The sequence below is a fragment of the Vigna radiata genome, chromosome 6 (genome assembly GCF_000741045.1).
Source record: "Vigna radiata var. radiata cultivar VC1973A chromosome 6, Vradiata_ver6, whole genome shotgun sequence".
NCBI lineage: Eukaryota > Viridiplantae > Streptophyta > Magnoliopsida > Fabales > Fabaceae > Vigna > Vigna radiata.
Window position 1 is genome coordinate 30,145,057 of NC_028356.1, and position 19,118 is coordinate 30,164,174.

At 27.9% G+C, this 19,118-nt stretch overlaps 1 protein-coding gene across 1 annotated transcript; it reads left to right on the plus strand.

The window, feature by feature from the left end:
* The first annotated feature begins 15,332 nt into the window (after positions 1 to 15,332).
* Positions 15,333 to 17,213, plus strand: LOC106763912 (molybdate transporter 1). Its single transcript, XM_014648090.2, has one exon. The coding sequence runs from the start codon at positions 15,414 to 15,416 to the stop codon at positions 16,884 to 16,886; it is 1,473 nt and encodes a 490-aa protein (XP_014503576.1). The 5' UTR covers positions 15,333 to 15,413; the 3' UTR covers positions 16,887 to 17,213.
* Positions 17,214 to 19,118: the final 1,905 nt, after the last annotated feature.

Below are 19,118 nucleotides of genomic sequence, written 5' to 3' on the forward strand. Positions count from 1 at the left end.
AAAGAAACTACATGACAACTCCTCCTCATTGGTATTCTTTTTTTCTGTTAAATTATTTTTTTAAAACAAATAAAAACTTAATCAAAGTAAATATAAAAACCAAAACCAATCAAAAACCTAAATATCACATTACTAATTAAATCTATGTAGTAAAAAAATAATTGACTCAACCTACAATCATAATATTGATCTATTTCTCAGTACATTAATCAATATAAAAAAAGTACTATAATAAATCATTTTAAGTCACAATTTAAGCCAACCAAGTTCAATTTAATACTATGTTAAAAAATTGTATTTGTTTTAACTCAATTGGAATCACAAGGAAATTAACTCACATATTTAAACTTATTTATAGCACCGAAACATTCTAACACCGTTAATATAAGCGGATTTCTCAAAATTGAAATTGAAAATAAGAATTGTTGATGACGTCAGAAAAATGATTCTCATGGTGAGGGAGAATGCTAAGATATTCATGATTAATGATGTTAGCACTTAGTCAACTTGTTGGGCTATGTAATTAATTATTGTGGAAAATTTTATTTAATTATGATGACATATAGTGAAAGTAAACGTCATCTTATATTTATAATGTTCTCTATTTCTCTAAAAATTAATCAAATTATATAATATTTGAGTGGGAATATTAAAAAACTATCCTATAATTTAAAAATCAACAGGAAAAGAAAAATGATTACAACATATTTAATATTACCATGCAACTATATATTTAATTGAGAAGGGAAACTAACTTCTAACATATTATTAAATAACTGACAGTTGACAATTAATTAGTTTATCAATTAACAACCTTAAACCCAACAATAAACAAGATTAAGGATAGTAAGGAGTAAAACATTATAATATTTATGATGTTATGTTAATTTTTGTTTTTTTTTTCAGTTGTGTTATATGTGGGGATATTTTTCATCTCTTTGTGATATACTAGTTCCTTTTAGTGAATCTAATTACTCTTAATATTCTTAGTATATTTCTATATCTATATTTTTAGTGGTATTACAGAACAGTTGAAAAATTACTAATTAATCTAACAATAGATCCTACAAACTAAGAGAGAAAAGATAAATAAGGTTGAAAAGAAATAAGTTATATTATAAAGAGAGGTAAACATAAAATAATGTTATTACATATAAATATTATAAAATTTGTTGTAGAATATTACATTTATACCTATAAACGATTTTTTTTTTTGTTTATATTTGTTTTCTAATGTTATCCTTTAATTAAATTTTTTAAATTAAAATAGTTATTTTACTAATTTTATTGTTTAAATGACGGTTTTTTTTATATATTTTAACTGTATTTTTTCATTTTGATTTTTTTTAAAATTTTAATCTTTTGTTTAATTAAAAATTACCTACAAAATGATAAAATTTATTTGTAATAAAATTATTTATATTTAATTTTATAATTATAATAATAACAATAGCAATAATTCAATTATTTTTTATTATTATAAAGAATAAGTAAACATAACCTACTTGTTTTCACTAAGTTTATATAAAGAATTTATTTGGACAAATTTTTCTATAAGTAGTTTTAGTAAAGAAAGTAATAAGAAAAAAGTAAAATAACTTTCCTTGTTGGATAAATTTAAATTATACATAAATTAAAATAAAAAATTTAGAGAAATTATATTAGAAAACTCTTACAAATTAATTTATATATAAAATTAATTTTACCTCATTGAAAATTTTGTTTTTTTTTCTTAAAAGTCTTTATAGATAATTTATTTCAAAATTATTTAACATAGATTTTTTGGACAAGCTTACTAATAAGGACTTCTGTAAGAAAAACAGAAGAGTTTTTTACTTCATAATTCTCTAAATTTTTACTTCTTTTAAACTTGTATAAAAATTAAGTTTAGTTTATAAAAGTAAGTTTATTTAATCCTTTCATCTAGAAGATGAAGTTTCCCATACATATAAATATAAGCACTAATAACTTTAACAAATATAAATAAGATTGTTCTCAATCTAATGAATATTCTTTTAAATAAAAATTAAATATAGATATGCTCAGTCTAATCAATTGTAGTTTATGTTTACTTAATTGATATTAATTTAAATAAACATTAAAAACAATAAAATTAGCATGAACAAATAAATATAAATATCAAAATAAACTCAGATAAGTATTTATTTAAACAAGATCAATAAATATTAAAAATAAAATATTACTAGTTGGAAAAATTGTAGAGATGGGTGAAGTCAAGAAGTGAAATGATTTTTGTATGAGATCATAAGGTTGCCATAAATAGAGTTTCTTTTTGGTGAGAATTAATGGAATGATGATTAGACATTATAACATTGCTACTCATAATGCTTATTATGGACATTAGACATTTATGAAATATGAGTGCTTTGTCACAATAACACCATCAAATACTTTATAATTAATGCATTTTTCCTATTTCTTGAAAACAAAAAATAAAAGGGGTGAATTGTTTTTAAAAATTGATATTTTTTTATTTATTTTAAAAACTATTCTTGAAAACTTTGATATAAAGAGCAAAAGTAGACAATGACAATAATTTAAATGAATAAAAGAAAATTAAAATGATATGATCAAGATGAAAACATAGACAGTTAAGATAGTCTCAATCAAAATTATAGCTGTCAAAATGGGTCACAACCAGCGGACCAACCCGACCCACCACGGGTTTGAGTCAGGTTGGATTTAAAAAAATTGTATTTTTTTATGCGGATCAGATTTCAACCCGGTTCATTTAAACCTGACTATGCGGGTTGAACCCATGGTGGGGCGGGTTGGTCCATCAATCCACCTACCTAATTTTATTTTATTAAAATTTAATTTTAATTTTATAGAAAAAATATTATTATTTTTTGTTTGAAAAAATTATTTAGGTTCTTTATTTTAAAAATTAATTAAACATCCATGTTGGAAGTGAAATTTGTTTAGGTTTGAATAATAGAAAGTTTGTAATTTTTTTTATTTAAGAAAAAATTGTAATTAAGTGGGCCAGTGAGCCAACCCGTTTACCCACCAACTAGTGGTGGGTCGAGCCAATTTCGAATTTTTCTAATTCGCTAATAAACGAGTCGGGTTGGATTGACTCACTAAGTGACCAACCTGTGGTGGACCAGGCCGGATCGAGCCGGATTACCCGTTTTGACAACTCTAATCAAAATAATGCACCATTTAGATTTAATTATATTCCAAACAAATTATTGAATAATTTTTTTTATACATTTACACATAAAATATTCATGTTTATAAGGCATTTTTCAAAGAGAATTTTGACCTTTCCTCTTTAAGGTTTCTTGAAATATGTTTTTGGAAACAAATTTTCTTAATTAGGAAAAGCAAGCAAAAAGAAAAGGCAATCAGATTACTATTATATAATATTAATGTTCAGAAATAGGAAATAATGATTGAAGCCTAGACCATGAATATGCCCAATAATCATCTCCATGTAATAATAACACTGACGTCAAACAAGACCTTTTTTTTTCTTTCTTTTAGTTAATAATATAAGTAGCGACTTTCATTATCTATAATATTTATATAATATAGTTGTTTAACCAATAAGTATTTTGAGTGTATATATATATATATATGTAATATTTTAAATTTATCGATATTGTTATTTTGAAATTAATGATTTTTAAAACAACTATATAAACTGTATTACTTTACTCCAAAGACGTACTCATAATAATATTTGTAAACTGAATATATATATATATATAACAATTTTTTATTAATTACAGCTGTGAGGTAACTCAGTAATGAGTGATTGATGAGTATTCCATATATAAATACATATTAAATATGTAGGAGTATTCAGTCAATTATTCACTTTCATATTTATATTCTATATTTTCTTTTAAGTTCTTAATAATTTTACTTGGAATAATAAACCCATTTTTATAGGTATATTTTGAATCTGATTTGATTTTGATTAGAAATGTTTATATATGTATCGGACCATGTATATAAATAATATTTGATTTTTTTAATTGCATAATGTAGACATGGATACTTGAACTAGAGAAACAAATAATTAATAATTCTTAATCGATTAGTTAAGATAGTCTTAAAAATAATTAGTTAATAAAAATATATATTAACTATTGATCGGTGATGGATCAGGTTTAAGGTAAGTTTATTTCAATATATGTAAATATATGTTTCATAAGAAAATCAAATAACTAATTCTAAATATTTATTTTTTATTGAATATTATTATTATTATTATGCAAATCACCGACTTAAGCGTTGGTGTCTTTTCCACATGGTTTAGAGAAAGAGGAAAGAAAATAATGCAATTTGAATAAAGGAAAATTATTAGAAAGTTTATAGAATTTTTAGAACAATTTGAAATATTTTAAGTAAGAAATTTCAACCCTAACCCAAAACAAATATTATTTTTTTTAATTGAATACGAAAAAAAGATGAATAGTTACATATTTTATATATATATATATATATATATATATATATATATATATATATATATATATATATATATATATATATATATATATACTATTATCTTAATATTTAGTTTTTAACTCTATTTTGTTTTTCACTACATTTTTTTTCTTCTAATGATTTGATTATTCTATATCTGTAAAATTCATTTACATTTCTAAGATATTTTTTCTTTTATCACATGATTATATATCTTTTTTCATGTTTAAATAGTGTATTATCAATTTTAGGTATCATATTGAATTATTTATACTTTTGTTTAGTATTTTTGTTTATTTTTTTTTATAAATGAATGTTTGAATCTCACAAATTAAGTCTTCAATGTCAAAAACCCTAAATTTAATAAGTAATATAAGAAAGACTTATATTTTTTTTTTCACCTTAACTTTTGTTTCATTTGAAAAGCTTATTTTTTTATTCAACAAATTTCATTATCTCTCAATGATTTGACTAATTCAATATCCGAAGACTTTTTAGGAGATCTTCAAAATGTTTTCAATCTTATCATACCTTTAATTATGCATTTATGTTTTTACTTTGTTTAAATTAGTTTAATGGTATATTAAATCATTTTGAGGGTGCATATTTAATCATTGTTACTTCCTTTTAATATTTTTAATTGTTATTTGTTTTATCGTGTAGAATATTATTGTTTTAATGGTTTTTATATAACTATTTTTGTAACATTCCAATAAATATAACCAAAGTTATAATTCATTTCAGGAGTTAACATGAACAATAAAGGAGAACAGTAGTGAATAAGCATAGAGGTGAAAGAGATAGGAAAATATCATTAAAATTTAAAATTGTACAATAGTTAGATTAAATACAGTATTTACAAAATAGACCGAACGGTCTGGAATACCGTTCATTGACCTAACGGCCAACATCAAAAGGTTCCTATACTGAACACATACAAAACATAAGACAAAGAAAAACAACTACACTAAGGACCGGACGGTCCTGCACAACTCTCAGGCACGGCCTCCACGGCATCCTCCAGAGTATCCTCCAAAGCAGCTTCTAAGGTATCCTCCAAAGTACCCTCTGCTCACATCCAAAAGGATGATCATTGCAACGAATAGAATAACCGGACGATCAGACACCGATCGACAACATAAATAGAGACAGAACAGATAAGGGTAAGCTTATGTAAATTTAATTAATCGTTTCAACATACAGATAAGCAAATAAACAGAACCAAATCAACATGTTATACACACAATTACTACACATGCATACTAAGTTCATCAACATATGACCGACCACTAAGATACTGTCCGGACGGTATGAACCACGTAGCCCGACGTCCCTAGCACCCGGTGTGGTGTAGTAACTGCTTTTCCTTATCAGCTGCCACCCGAGGTTAGTCCTCAAACGGTTATCTGTTCGTATAACCGCGGACCTCCTGCCATTCCCACACATGAGTGACCTTCCTCTACCTGAGAAAGCGCCCTCACGGAATATCAGGATCAGGACGACCAAACCAGGGTCTGACCATGTTCATACTTTACCAATCATTACCAATTCATGAGATATTCCTCCATTGGAATTCCCTTACTCAACCAAATTCNATATATGTTCATTATCACTTTCAGACTGGAAAGATGTCAAGAAAACGACCAGATTGTCAACGATAGAATAAAAGAGGGAATGAGGCAAGGAGACATGGCCGAATGGTCCAACAAGAACTAAAACTGGATGCCCTGGAACATTTGCAATAGTTGACCGGCTGATCCGGCAACGAATAGAACTATCCACCAAAGACTTAACACAAATGATGACCGGACGGTCTGATCAAGGGTGAGACTGAATAACAGAAGAATATCAAATGGGTGGTCGAATGGTCCGACAAGGAATAAGATCGTACCCCAAAGGATTGACTATAAGTAATAGTCATCCGGACGGTTTTGCAAAGAATGTTATAAACAAGGACTAACATGAGTAACGGTTGGTCTATGACCGAACACTTCTATAAATGAAATAGACTACGATAGGAGGAATTCTTTAAAGGAGTAGAGGGGCATTTGTCAAGTAAACCGGCTGTTTTAAGTAAATAAAACTCACTAGGCCGTTCCGTCATTAAGTGACCGAATGGTTTCAAAAGAAAGAATATAAAGTTTGCAGATTTTATAATTTAAGTGTCAGCCTAAGGCCGAACACTTGTAAGGCCGAACGCTTGGTTTATGACCAGCATCCTTAAATAATTATTAACAATAATATTAAATGAGGTAAACTAAATTGAGAAACTTATTATGCCGAACAGTCCGAATGGACCGAACGGTAATGGGAGGACCGAATGGTCCTAATGACCTTCGATCTCAGATTCATGATTTCTCTAAGTTTCATACATTCATACCAAGTACATAATTTAAAATCATACAATTCATACGACAACATTTTACATATTATCAACCATTAAATCATACATTATACAATAATTTTCATACATTCAATCCATACAAAAATTATAATTAAACTTTATAAGCTTCCCTTACCTCTAATTCCAGCTAGTACGTCTAAGGTAGGTTGGTAGCAATCTATCTCTTCTAAGGTTTCCAAAGTCTAGAATCAAATACCAAAGTAGGTTCAGAGGAATGGTTTCACAAGTACATGCAAGCTTTAAAGGCGCATGCATGCAAGAGAACAAAGAGGTTTCAAAGGTCAGAACACTTACCAGGTATAACCCGAAACCGAACGGTTCTAATAGAAGAGGAGACCACCAGAAGTCTTCAGGTGTGATCTGAATGGTGATCGGAACAGTAGATTGGTTAGGATTTTAGAGAGAAGGTTGGGAGGTTTAGAGAGAAGGAGGAGAATTTGAGACTTTCAGAAGTACGAGTTTGAGGAAGAAGAAGATTGCATGGGAAAAGTGGCGTCAGGTTCCTTTCTCACCTTATATACTGCCTCCACTTAGAACGTCCGGACCACTCCTAGCTTGCCACCTGACTTCCACTTTCTGGGGTTTCACTGCTCTGCTGATACTGCACGGATCACGAAGGAAGGGAAATTAAAAGCTTGGTAGAGTTGGTCTCCCACTTACTAGGAAAGACCGGACGGTTTGACAAGTGTACCCCACTAAGGAGGGGTATTAAATGGGGTGTGACAATTTTTATTTTCTAACTTATTCTTATAAATATTATTTTACAACCATAATTGTATAAATTTACTATAATATAATAATAGTTTAAATACTTCTTTGATCTAGATTTTCATACAAATATTTCAAACTAATCCTTCAATTTGTTTTAATCTCAATTAGGTCCCAAATTTTGAAAATGTGATGTAGTTTGGTCAATTCCTATTAATACTATACAATTAGTACTATACCAATGATATTAAAGATATGTCACGTGTTAGTTCGTTATTTTTTTTTGTTATTTTAATTTTTTTACTAGTTATTTCATTTTTAAAAATTATCCAGTTATTTAGTGTGTATATGTCATGTGACACTATCATTACCATATCACACTGTTAGTCAGTATGATGTCGTAGGAACAAAATTGTTCCATTTGAAAAAGATTGGGATTAGAATGAGTTAAAATAACAAATAGATGGATTAAATTGAATATAAGACATGTGACATTAATGCAAACCTAACATGTGGAGAATTTTTTTTTAAAATGAAATAAAAATAAAATTTTTTAAAACAATAATAAAGAAACAAAAGGACCATAAACTAACATGTGATACATTTTTAACATTGTTGGTATAATACTAATGAAAATGACTTAATTGCATCAAATTTTTAAAAATTGAGACTAAAAAGAATTGAAGGAGTAGTTGGAAATATTTTGATGAAAATTGACACCAAATGAGTATTGAAACCTATAATAAATTAGTGGCATGTGTCATGCAGTTCAAAAGATAAAAAAATTATGTCTAAATTTGAATTATTATTAGTTTAATATTTTTTCTATGTGTGATTTCGTAAGTAATGTAATATAATATTTATTAATGTATAAAAAAAATATTTCATTATAATTTAGTGAAATAATGTAAAAATACACTTGAAATATTTTAAAACTTGAATTTTTGTATTATTTTCATAATTTTTAAAAATACTTTTTTAATTTTATCTTCATTAATGTTTTCAAAATTAATGGATGTTTTGGTTATAATGAAAATTTATTTAGGTGTAGTTATCTAATATTTCATATAATTTCATCCTTATTTATTATTATTTCGTATTTTAGTTTAAAATTTATACAATTACAATTTCTTTTTAAACATTTGACATTAAATATATTTGTTTAGATATTAGATATTTGATAATATAATGTTTTCTATGATATTTTTTTACCAAAATTAATTAATTGATATTTCAAGAGTAAAACATGGACAAATTTTGAAAATGTAACTATATATCAAAAATAATTATTTTTAGTGGTGATTTGAAATATATATACACCGAAGGAAAAACAGATTTTTCTAGAAGCAAAATTTATCGATAATCATAAAGATTAAATGGTAAATTAAAATTACTGAGAACTTACCAACAACTACAAAATTTATTGGTAAAACGTTTACCATAAATATTGTTAAAAGTAAAAAATTATTGATAAATATTTGTTGATAATTATTATTAACTAAAATTCTGATAATAATCATCTATCAATAAATATACATCGATAATTATTCTATCAATAAAATTTTTAGGTAAATATCATAATTTATTTATTTTGTCTTTCTTTCTCTCTTCCTCCTCTTTCTCTATTCATTGATTGTGTTGATTTAATTTTTTTCTTATGTTTATATGTTTATGAAAAACCTTATTCAGAAATATTTTATTCTCTTATTTTTTAAGTTACGAAATATAAATCAGGTCCACCACTACTTAAAACTTTACGACTATTAAACGTTTTGTTTTGTCATGATTAAAATAGTGCAAGTTAAACTTTTTGTAGACTAGGAAAAAAAAAGTTGATGATAGAAAATATAGAGTAGTTTATTCAGTTACAATCTGGTTGTGGAATCACAATCAGATGCCGATTGGTATTGTTGTTGACTTTTGAGGCTATGATTGGGCAGCTTATACCACTTGTTTGCTTATGCTGTCAAATTCATCAGTTTTCTCATTTACAAATAAATTATTTATGTGTAAAGAAAACTGTAAAACAATTCATTTTATTCTCAAAATGGGATCACTTTGGCTGTAATTCTTTTGCAAATTCAGTGTGAACAAAGATTAAGGTTTGTATAAGAGATTAGGATAAATTTTTTATCATGATATAGTATGAATACTTTTAAATTTCTATTAAGAAACTGAAATTCGTATAATAAATATAGGATTTCATATCTTCTAATGATAAAGTATATATCAGAATAAAAAAATATATCATAAAAAATAGTGGTGATAATATGTTTTAAATAATGTAATTTAGTTATTTTAATATTAAGAGTTTAATGTATAAATAAAATTTTTATTAAAGAGTTTCATTATCTAGAAACTTATATTTTTCTTTAAAACTTTTTTTTTTTAAAAATTCGTTACCATTTCTCTAAGTCTTACAAGGATCATTTATGCAATATCAACAAATAATTTTTATCAAAAAGTAAGTTGTTTTATGTAGTTCTCACTTGCATGTTAGTCACTATTTTTTTTGGAATAGGACATGATAGAAAACCTATATATCCTCGATTTGGTTGTCTTTGCTCATTTTGTAGTTCTTTGACTTGAAAAATACTTTCCTCAATACAAAGTACTTCCAACAACACAATTTTCTCTCATTAATCTTCATTGTTTTACAAGGCATTTATCACATTTGTCAAAGTAATTGTATCTCATTATTCAACAAATGCTTCATATCTCTTTAACACTATTACCAAAATTTTCTTAATGAGTCTAAAATTTGAGAGCTCCTTTTCCAATAATTTTATTTTGTTAGCAATATCTAACAATTTGATCGGGTATTCCTTAATTATCTAAATTCTTTCACCCTTTGCAACTCAAACTTCCTTATTAAATTTAACATTTTCATGCCTCAAATCTTCTTATTTCCTTTGTATTCTCCTTTAAAATAATTTCAAGTTTCTTTGTATAACTTTAGAGTCATGATCCTATTAAGGATCATTTGTGCAACACCAACAAACAAACATGTGAAAAAGTCCCCCTCTATCCTAATGAAGGTTTGCCTTGCTTTTATATAATGTAATACTATCATTTTATGTGCTTTCAATTGTCAAAAAGTTCTTTCGAGATTACAATTCAAAATGTTATGTTGTGCTACTTAAACTATCTTGAGAGTTGCTTTTGTTATGCATTTTTCAGTACATTCTTTTTTAGAGTTGTTAGGGTGTTTCTAGTATATCTTATGTTGGAAGTCCCGCATCGACTAAAGATAAAGCTAATTTATCATATATAAGTAGGGCGCAAACATCATCTTACAAACCAGTTTTGTCGAGTTGAGTTAGACTTAAAACCCATTTCTTAATATGGTATCAGAAGAAAATTAATTCTTGATCACGTTCTTCCGCAACCAATTCTCGCATCGATATGTTTTATGTTTTGACTTTGCTTTCTAGGGTTTTTAATAAGAAACAATTGGGTGCTTTAATCACTCGTAGTCCTAGATTGATTTTTGAGGAATCTGGAGGAGTTTCCGATGATTCGAGTTATGAAATTTGTGTCCAATTTAATGTTGTGAAATTCAATGGCTTCTGCAGTTCTTCCATCATCTAATAATTTCTCAGGCGTAGTCACATTCCTTAATTCTCTGACTTTCTCAAAAGCAAATTCATGGTCTATTGACACTTCTTCTTCAATCTCATCACACACCTTACTTTACATAATGTTTTATTTGGTTTTCAGTCAATCTTATTTCAGTCATAAAGTTAACTAAATCCCTATCTTGTAATTTACCATATTAAGAAGTGAGTTTTAAGCCTAACTCAACCCATAAAATCGGCTTGTAAGATGAGGTTTGCACCCTATTTATATATTATAAATTGGTCTTATCTCTATTCGATGTAGGACTTCCAACACATCCCCTTCACGCCGAGATATAGACATCTTGAGCGTGAGAGTAGAATTAATGGATGGTCCGATAGTGACCCGATAATGGGTGGAACAAAATGCCCACATAGATCTCGCCAATCTGGCTCTAATACCATGTTATGAGAAAAGAAAGGATGAAAATTATGTATATTATTCAATAATAAGGAGATAGTACAATTGATATATATAGCTGTTTAAAACAATATAAAAACGGAATATAAATATAAAAACAAAATATAAATATATGGACATAAATACACAAATATAAACGAAAAATAAATTAAATCTAATATCTTATGTATATGTTCAAGAGTTTGTCTTGTATGACTTGTTAATTGTCTTGTGTTTAGTTTGTGTACACTGTGTTTATACACACATTTGAAGATAATGAATTTATTCTAGGTTGGATAACTATGATTAAGATAATTTATGATTTGAACAAGTATAAATTTTATGTGCAATTCTTGTCCTTTATCTTCTTTATATTTTTGTTAATCGTGATAGACAAATTAATTCAATTTTTCAAATTGAAACAATTTTTATAGAATTTGAAAAAATGGTAAACTTTTTAAAAAAGTTTGTAACACTACTTCAACTCATCTCGATTTAACTAAAGCGTTTGTTATTTTCTAACAAGTACATACAAGGAGCTACTTTTTACTTTTTATTTTTTATTTTTTATTTTTTAACTATATTTAAAGTGAGTAGGTTCAAGCCAAATTTAAGTCTTTATTGGACATGTTTAATATATTTTTTTAAAAAATGGTCTAGAGTTACAAGTATCGTGTAATCATTCCATTCTTTAGAGTTTTAAGTGAAATGAAAAATTTGAAATATCTACATCCATAAATTATAATTTTTGTATTTTCATCTATTTGAATATTTCAAAAGGAACCATTATATATATATATATATATATATATATATATATATATATATTTGTGTTTATTTTATTTTGACATATATTAAGTATATTAAACAGTTTTTTTGATGTCACTTTATATTTCTTTCAAATAAGCTAACATTACACATCAGTGTTATTACATAAAGATTTTATTGAAAAGAAAAGAAAGAAAAAAAAACAGGAAATCATAATAAATCCATTATAAAATTATATCACAGAGAAAAAAAAAATACCTATTATGAAAAAACTATGATTTCCTTCACGAAAATCTTTCCATACTTTGAACTTTATATAATTATATAATTAGTCAATCCTTTCACATTTCCAAAAAAATCTAATTTTTAGAAATTTTTGTTTTAGAGAATTTAATATTAACTTTCTTTGACCTATTTGTACTAGGTTTTCTTGTAGTTCGATTTTATTCATTATTTTCATTATTAGAATATTTTCTCTCATCAAGCATATTAGTCCATTTAGAAATTAATTTCAATTCTCCTACAAAATGAATATTATTAGATGTCAACCGATTAGGAAGTGCTGTTGAATTACTGAGTTGAATCAAATTGTTGTAAACCATGCAAGCTATTCACCGTGAGAATGAAATCTTTCAAAGAAGGTAGACATATACCAACCAAAAAATCAGATTTCGCTTGCATACCAACATCTAAATTCTTAACAAGAAAATATACATTCACAACAGAATTATTATCATGATTATCCATATCAGTAACTCAGATCTGATTGTGTCAGACGAATATGTTACACTATAAAAGACTGAATCACACAAGATTTACTACAAGCTTCACCATATAGGCACCATCAAAAGTTTTACCATAGACTCCATCAAAAGCTTTACCATCTTTGTGCATGAATCTTTTCAATGATAATATTGTTATTGTCACATTATATTTGAGGGAGTCATTTTAATAAATTTTTATTTGGATGAATTTACTAATTAAGTAGCTCTTAAGCTACTCAATTTTAGCTTCAAGGAAAAAGTACCAGCTTTACATAAAAATTTGTGAAATTGAAAAAGAATATTTTCTGAAAAATATCATAAATTGAAAACTTTCAAATTTACAAAGATAGGTTATTTTTCAGGAAAAGAAAAACATTTTTACGAATTAAAGTTTTTGACTCAAACATATAACAGAAATCACAAACAACAAGTTAGTCTAAAAAACCAAGATAATGTATTTGTTCATGCTCTTTTCTAATCTTTTTTCTCTATTTAATTACTTCCATTTTCAATTCTTATCGCATTTCCACATCCACATCTTACTTGTACAACTTGAGTTGTGCTTGCAGCAAGGAATTATTGACCTGTCTGTTTCTGCTTTTGTGTATTAAGAAAACTAAGATCAGTTCACATAAACAAAGTCTGTAATGATTAATACTTAATTAATTTTTAGATTCCAATCCACATATGCAATTATTAACCCCTTATATATAATATTTCTTATCGAGTAAACTTTGTACACATGCATGTATCAACAAAATCAACTAAACAGTAGATTGTAAAAGGGGATTGTTAGTTTTTATACGTTTTTGCTTTTGCATTATTGATAAATGACAAGTTGCTACAAAAGTGCTTTTCATTTGATTTTGTTTTATATTCTTCTTCCAATGTTGTTAGTATACTTATACTCATTTATTGATATGCTGTTGTTTAAGACACGTTCAGTATATTTAATTCTGTTATCTAAATATCATCTTCTTGATAAGCAACACTGATGTGAGAGAATTTTATTAAAAGACTGATTAATTATTTTTTTAATCTTAGACTTGAATATTTCAAACATGTAATCAAGTAACAAAATATTTGTAAATAATTATCTTTCTTTTACTCTTAAACTAAAATATGTAATGTTTTTAATAAAATGTTATTCATTATTTAACTTTTAAAAGCATAGAAGATATTTATTATTATTATTATTGTTATAATTTTTTAAAAAAAGTTCAATAATAAAATAATAAAAATTAAATATATTGGTTAGAAAATATATATTATAATTTTTTAAAGGAAGAATATAACATTATAGAATTACAAGCATTTGGCATCTATTACAGTATTTAAGATTCGAATAAAGTTAACCAATAAAAAATATACAATTAAATATTTCAGTAATAAGTTGAAATGAATGAGTATGTAAAGGGATATAAATTAGTAGTGAAAGTTTGATCAATCGATTAACTCATATAATATCCAGTCAACAATCATACAAAGAATGTGAGATGAAAATGGTGATATAACTATACTTTTTTTTTATCAATTTTTATGTTATAATATATAAATAATTGTATTAAATTAATAAAATACACTTTAACTATACTTTTTTCTCTCATATTTAACACTAAGCCATTTTTAATTTAAGTTGAATATATTTGTAGTTCTTAATTTTGAACTTCAGTATTTTTTAATTAATGGAGAAAGTTGAACTTATTAAATCATAATTTAATTATAAATAAAACTAAGAGCTCACATACCTAAATTCCACTATTATAATTTTTTTATCTTCTAATCCACAGATTCAACGATTGTTAACGCTTTATATAATATTTTGTTACCGTATAAACTTGTACACGCAAATGTATTAATAAAATCAACGTCATGTATAATGTCAACGGGGTTATTTGTACGGTTTTCCTATGCATTAATTATTATACTTATTACATATAAAACATATTTATCAAGCTTAATGATTAAATTTATGATATTAAATTTATGTTGACAGTAATCTAATGCTTAGATTTAAACGTTAAAAACATTAGTATTTATAAATTATATCTTAACATAGAAAGAAGTTTTAAATGTTTTTTTTTTTTTTTTTTTTTTTTTTTTTTTTTTTTTTTTTTTTTTTTTTTTTTTTTTACATATTTATAGTGAGAATTTGCTGCTTGTAACATTGACTTTGGAAACCCCTGTAAATAAACAAGCGTTTGGCATGTTTAACATTCATAAACAAGAATTTGCTGCTTGTTTGTGTGGATACAAGTTCGATAATTTCAAAGAAAAAGTAAGGTTTTTCAATGGCAATGGCATACGAAAACCCTCCTTCGATTCGAACCTCAGATCCTGAAGCACAGGAAATCACTCCAACGGCTACTCCTTCGACCGGGCAACCAGGCAAAGGTTACTCAGCCAAAGTGGTGGTGAACAAAGTGAAGAACAACCTTGTTTTTCATTCAAAATGGGGTGAACTGAACGGTGCCATGGGTGATCTTGGCACTTATATACCAATAGTGTTGGCCTTGACCCTTGCCAGGGACCTCAACCTTGGCACCACACTCATCTTCACAGGTGTGTACAACATCATCACCGGAGCCATCTATGGCGTCCCCATGCCAGTCCAGCCCATGAAATCCATTGCTGCTCAGGCCTTGTCGGACAAAACCTTCGGCGTGCCGGAGATCATGGCTGCCGGTATAATAACCGGTGGGGTGCTGTTTGTTCTGGGTGTGACAGGGTTGATGCGGCTTGTGTACATGTTCATTCCTCTGTGTGTTGTGAGGGGAATTCAGCTGGCACAAGGCTTGTCTTTTGCTCTCACAGCAGTTAAGTATGTGAGGAAAGTTCAGGACTTGCCAAAGAGTAAATCTTTGGGTGAGAGACACTGGTTTGGGTTGGATGGGCTGGTTTTGGCTATTGTGTGTTTGTGTTTCATTGTGATAGTGAATGGGGCTGGGGAGAAGAATAGAGGGTGCTGTGATGGTGTGCAAAGTGGGGGTGATGATTTGGGTGGTGGCCAAAAGAGGGATGAGGTTGCAAGAACCAAGACAAGCAGGTTGAGAAGGGTTATTTTCTCACTACCTTCTGCTTTCATGGTGTTTGTGTTGGGGGTTGTTTTGGCCTTTGTGAGGAGGCATGAGGTGGTGCATGAGATAAAGTTTGGACCATCATCAATAGAGGTGGTGAAGTTCTCTAAACATGCATGGAAGAGAGGGTTTGTGAAGGGTGCAATTCCTCAACTTCCATTGTCAATTTTGAACTCTGTGGTGGCTGTTTGTAAGTTGTCATCAGATTTGTTCCCAGGGAGGGATTTCTCAGTGACTTCATTGTCAGTGACAGTGGGGTTGATGAACTTGGTTGGAAGTTGGTTTGGTGCAATGCCAAGTTGCCATGGTGCAGGTGGACTTGCAGGGCAGTACAAGTTTGGTGGTAGGAGTGGTGGTTGTGTGGCACTTCTTGGTGTTGCAAAACTGGCCTTGGGGTTGGTGTTGGGAAGTTCTTTGGCACACATTTTAAGGCAATTTCCAGTGGGATTATTAGGGGTCTTGCTACTGTTTGCTGGAATAGAACTAGCTATGTGTTGTAGGGACATGAACACAAAGGAAGATTCCTTTGTGATGCTTATTTGCACTGCAGTTTCACTTGTTGGATCAAGTGCAGCTCTTGGCTTTTTATGTGGAATGATTATTTATGTCCTTCTTAGGTTGAGGCATTGGACAAGAGACAAACCACTTTCTGCTATTTGGATGCACAAAACTCCCCAGCAAGTCTAACAAAATCACTATTTATCAGTTGCTTAATTAGTGCTTTTAATTTCTCTGTAAATAGTAAGTAAATTTGTATGACCTGTTATTTCAAAGTTTTTTCTGCTGCTCGTTGAAGTTTGGTTTGTAAAGGTCTAAAGACATTATTATGGTAGTTGTAGTTGAAGAGAGAGTGGAACATAGTTGGTAGGAACTTCAGTTGTTGGATTATGTAATTTTGAGTGCATTTCTGTCAAGAAATTGGGTTTATTTATGTAATAAATGATGTAATTGGAAAACATTAACAGTGTAGACTTTTACACTGTTATCCAATTATATATGAATTGTGTGAAAATATTGATAACGACTTTGTATCTAATATTTCTATTCTGTATTTTTGTTTTTTTAGAATAAAGATTGAGATGGGAAAAAGAAAGGAACGTGTTGTAGAATGGTGGTTAACGTAATTGAGAGAGACAATGAAAAAATATCATAGAAAAGTTATATATCAATGATATAACTATATCACGCAAATGCTTAGTGTAAAGATAAATATTATTCATCTTGCTTGCCTTTTTATTCTTCATTTTTGCTTCTTCATTGTTAACAAAAATATTAAAAAAAAAAAGAATAGTGAAACACATAAGAGAAAACAATTCCCACCTTAAACACATGAAAAATGTTCATGTTTCATTATGTTTCATTTCCTTCTTTTTAACACTTTCTTTCCTTTTTTTTTCTTCTTTATCACTAAAATTAAAATCAAGGTTTCTTTTAGAATAGTGAGACATAATATTTTAGTGATTTTATAGAATCTTGAAGGATATTGTTTTGAAGATGAAGTTGAATATTTGGTGCTTGATTGTATCTAGTTTGATAAGGGCTTGCCGGCCTCTAACACAAATGATAAGGTGCCTTTATCCAACAATAAATAGTGGCATGACTCTATTCCAACTTTCCAAGGGATAGGTATAATTCCTCAAAGCCTTTCATCAAACATTTTGTTGCCTTTACATGGAAATCATTGTTGGTAAATGAAACTTAAATCAAATGGCTTCTTTGGGTGAAGATTCCCATGCAAAAATTTAATGGGTATAGAACATAGTTAAAGAGAACTTAATTGGTTGTTTTGGTACCTCCTAATTGTGGTATTATTTTCATTTAAGTAATAAGTATTTTTTAAGTGTTACATTTTTAGAAGATTTTTGTTTTTCTTTAATAATTATTTTCAAAATTCAAGTATTTATTTATTTTTATCTTTTATTTAACTTTAACTAGTGCATTTATTATGTTGTAGAACTAAGTAAGGTAAACCAAAAGTACGAAGTTAAGATAATTTATTATACATTTTGTTTTTTAAAAGAATCTTAAAGAGCATTTAAAGAATAAGAAATGTTTCGGGAGTACGGTAGTAATTATGCAAAATATGCTTTCACAACATTTCTCTTTCGTTGCATGGGTATTTGTTTCAGTCTAGTCCAAATTTTTCTTTGTCTATGCTCCAAACCAAATGAGAATACCTACTAAAGGTACTCTGATACCTAAGTCAGTAATTAGTGTAGACGGGAGTCAAAGCAAATTCTTAAATTTATAATAAATGCGATCACTTACCTTTTATCTTTAACTTCTATTTATAGTTTTTGAGATGAGCCTAAAATTAGTAAAGTTATAATTACGGTCCAATCTCAGCTTATTATACTAATTGATACTTACTCTTAATCTTGGTTCTTAGCGTCTCTTAAAAAGTATCTTGTTTTTGAGACGGACCATTCAACCTCTATTCATGTATGGTCTGATGATACTCGTCTTTGTTGTATATAAATTCAGGGGTTGTAGCAAACAAGAGTGACCGTTCCTCTTGATTAAGAATAGTCGTCCGGCCATATGATACAAGAAATATTTTTTGAAACAATCTTATTTTAATGGTACAATTAATGAGAAAATTTACATAAATTGTAGTAAGTATTGATTTCCAAACATATTTCAAATTTGCTTATGTGATTTGTGTAACAAAATACATATTGTGTGGGTGGAAATTTAAATACGATTAGAAATAATGCATAGAGTAATTATGTAATGCATGTAAGTTCTCAATTTAAAATTAGATTAGGACTAACATATGCATTAACTCGGGTGAATGATTAAAATGGGTATTTTTGGGTGTTGGAGCAGAAAACAACAAATAAAAAGGTGAAAAAGAAGAAGAGTTTTAGAATATGAGGTAATTTAAGAGTCTTTTAGACCAAAAGGTATTGTCTTTTT

What these genes read in the sequence shown, in the direction of transcription:
- LOC106763912 (XM_014648090.2), top strand. Translation starts at nt 15,414, where the DNA reads ATGGCAATGGCATACGAAAACCCTCCTTCGATTCGAACCTCAGATCCT.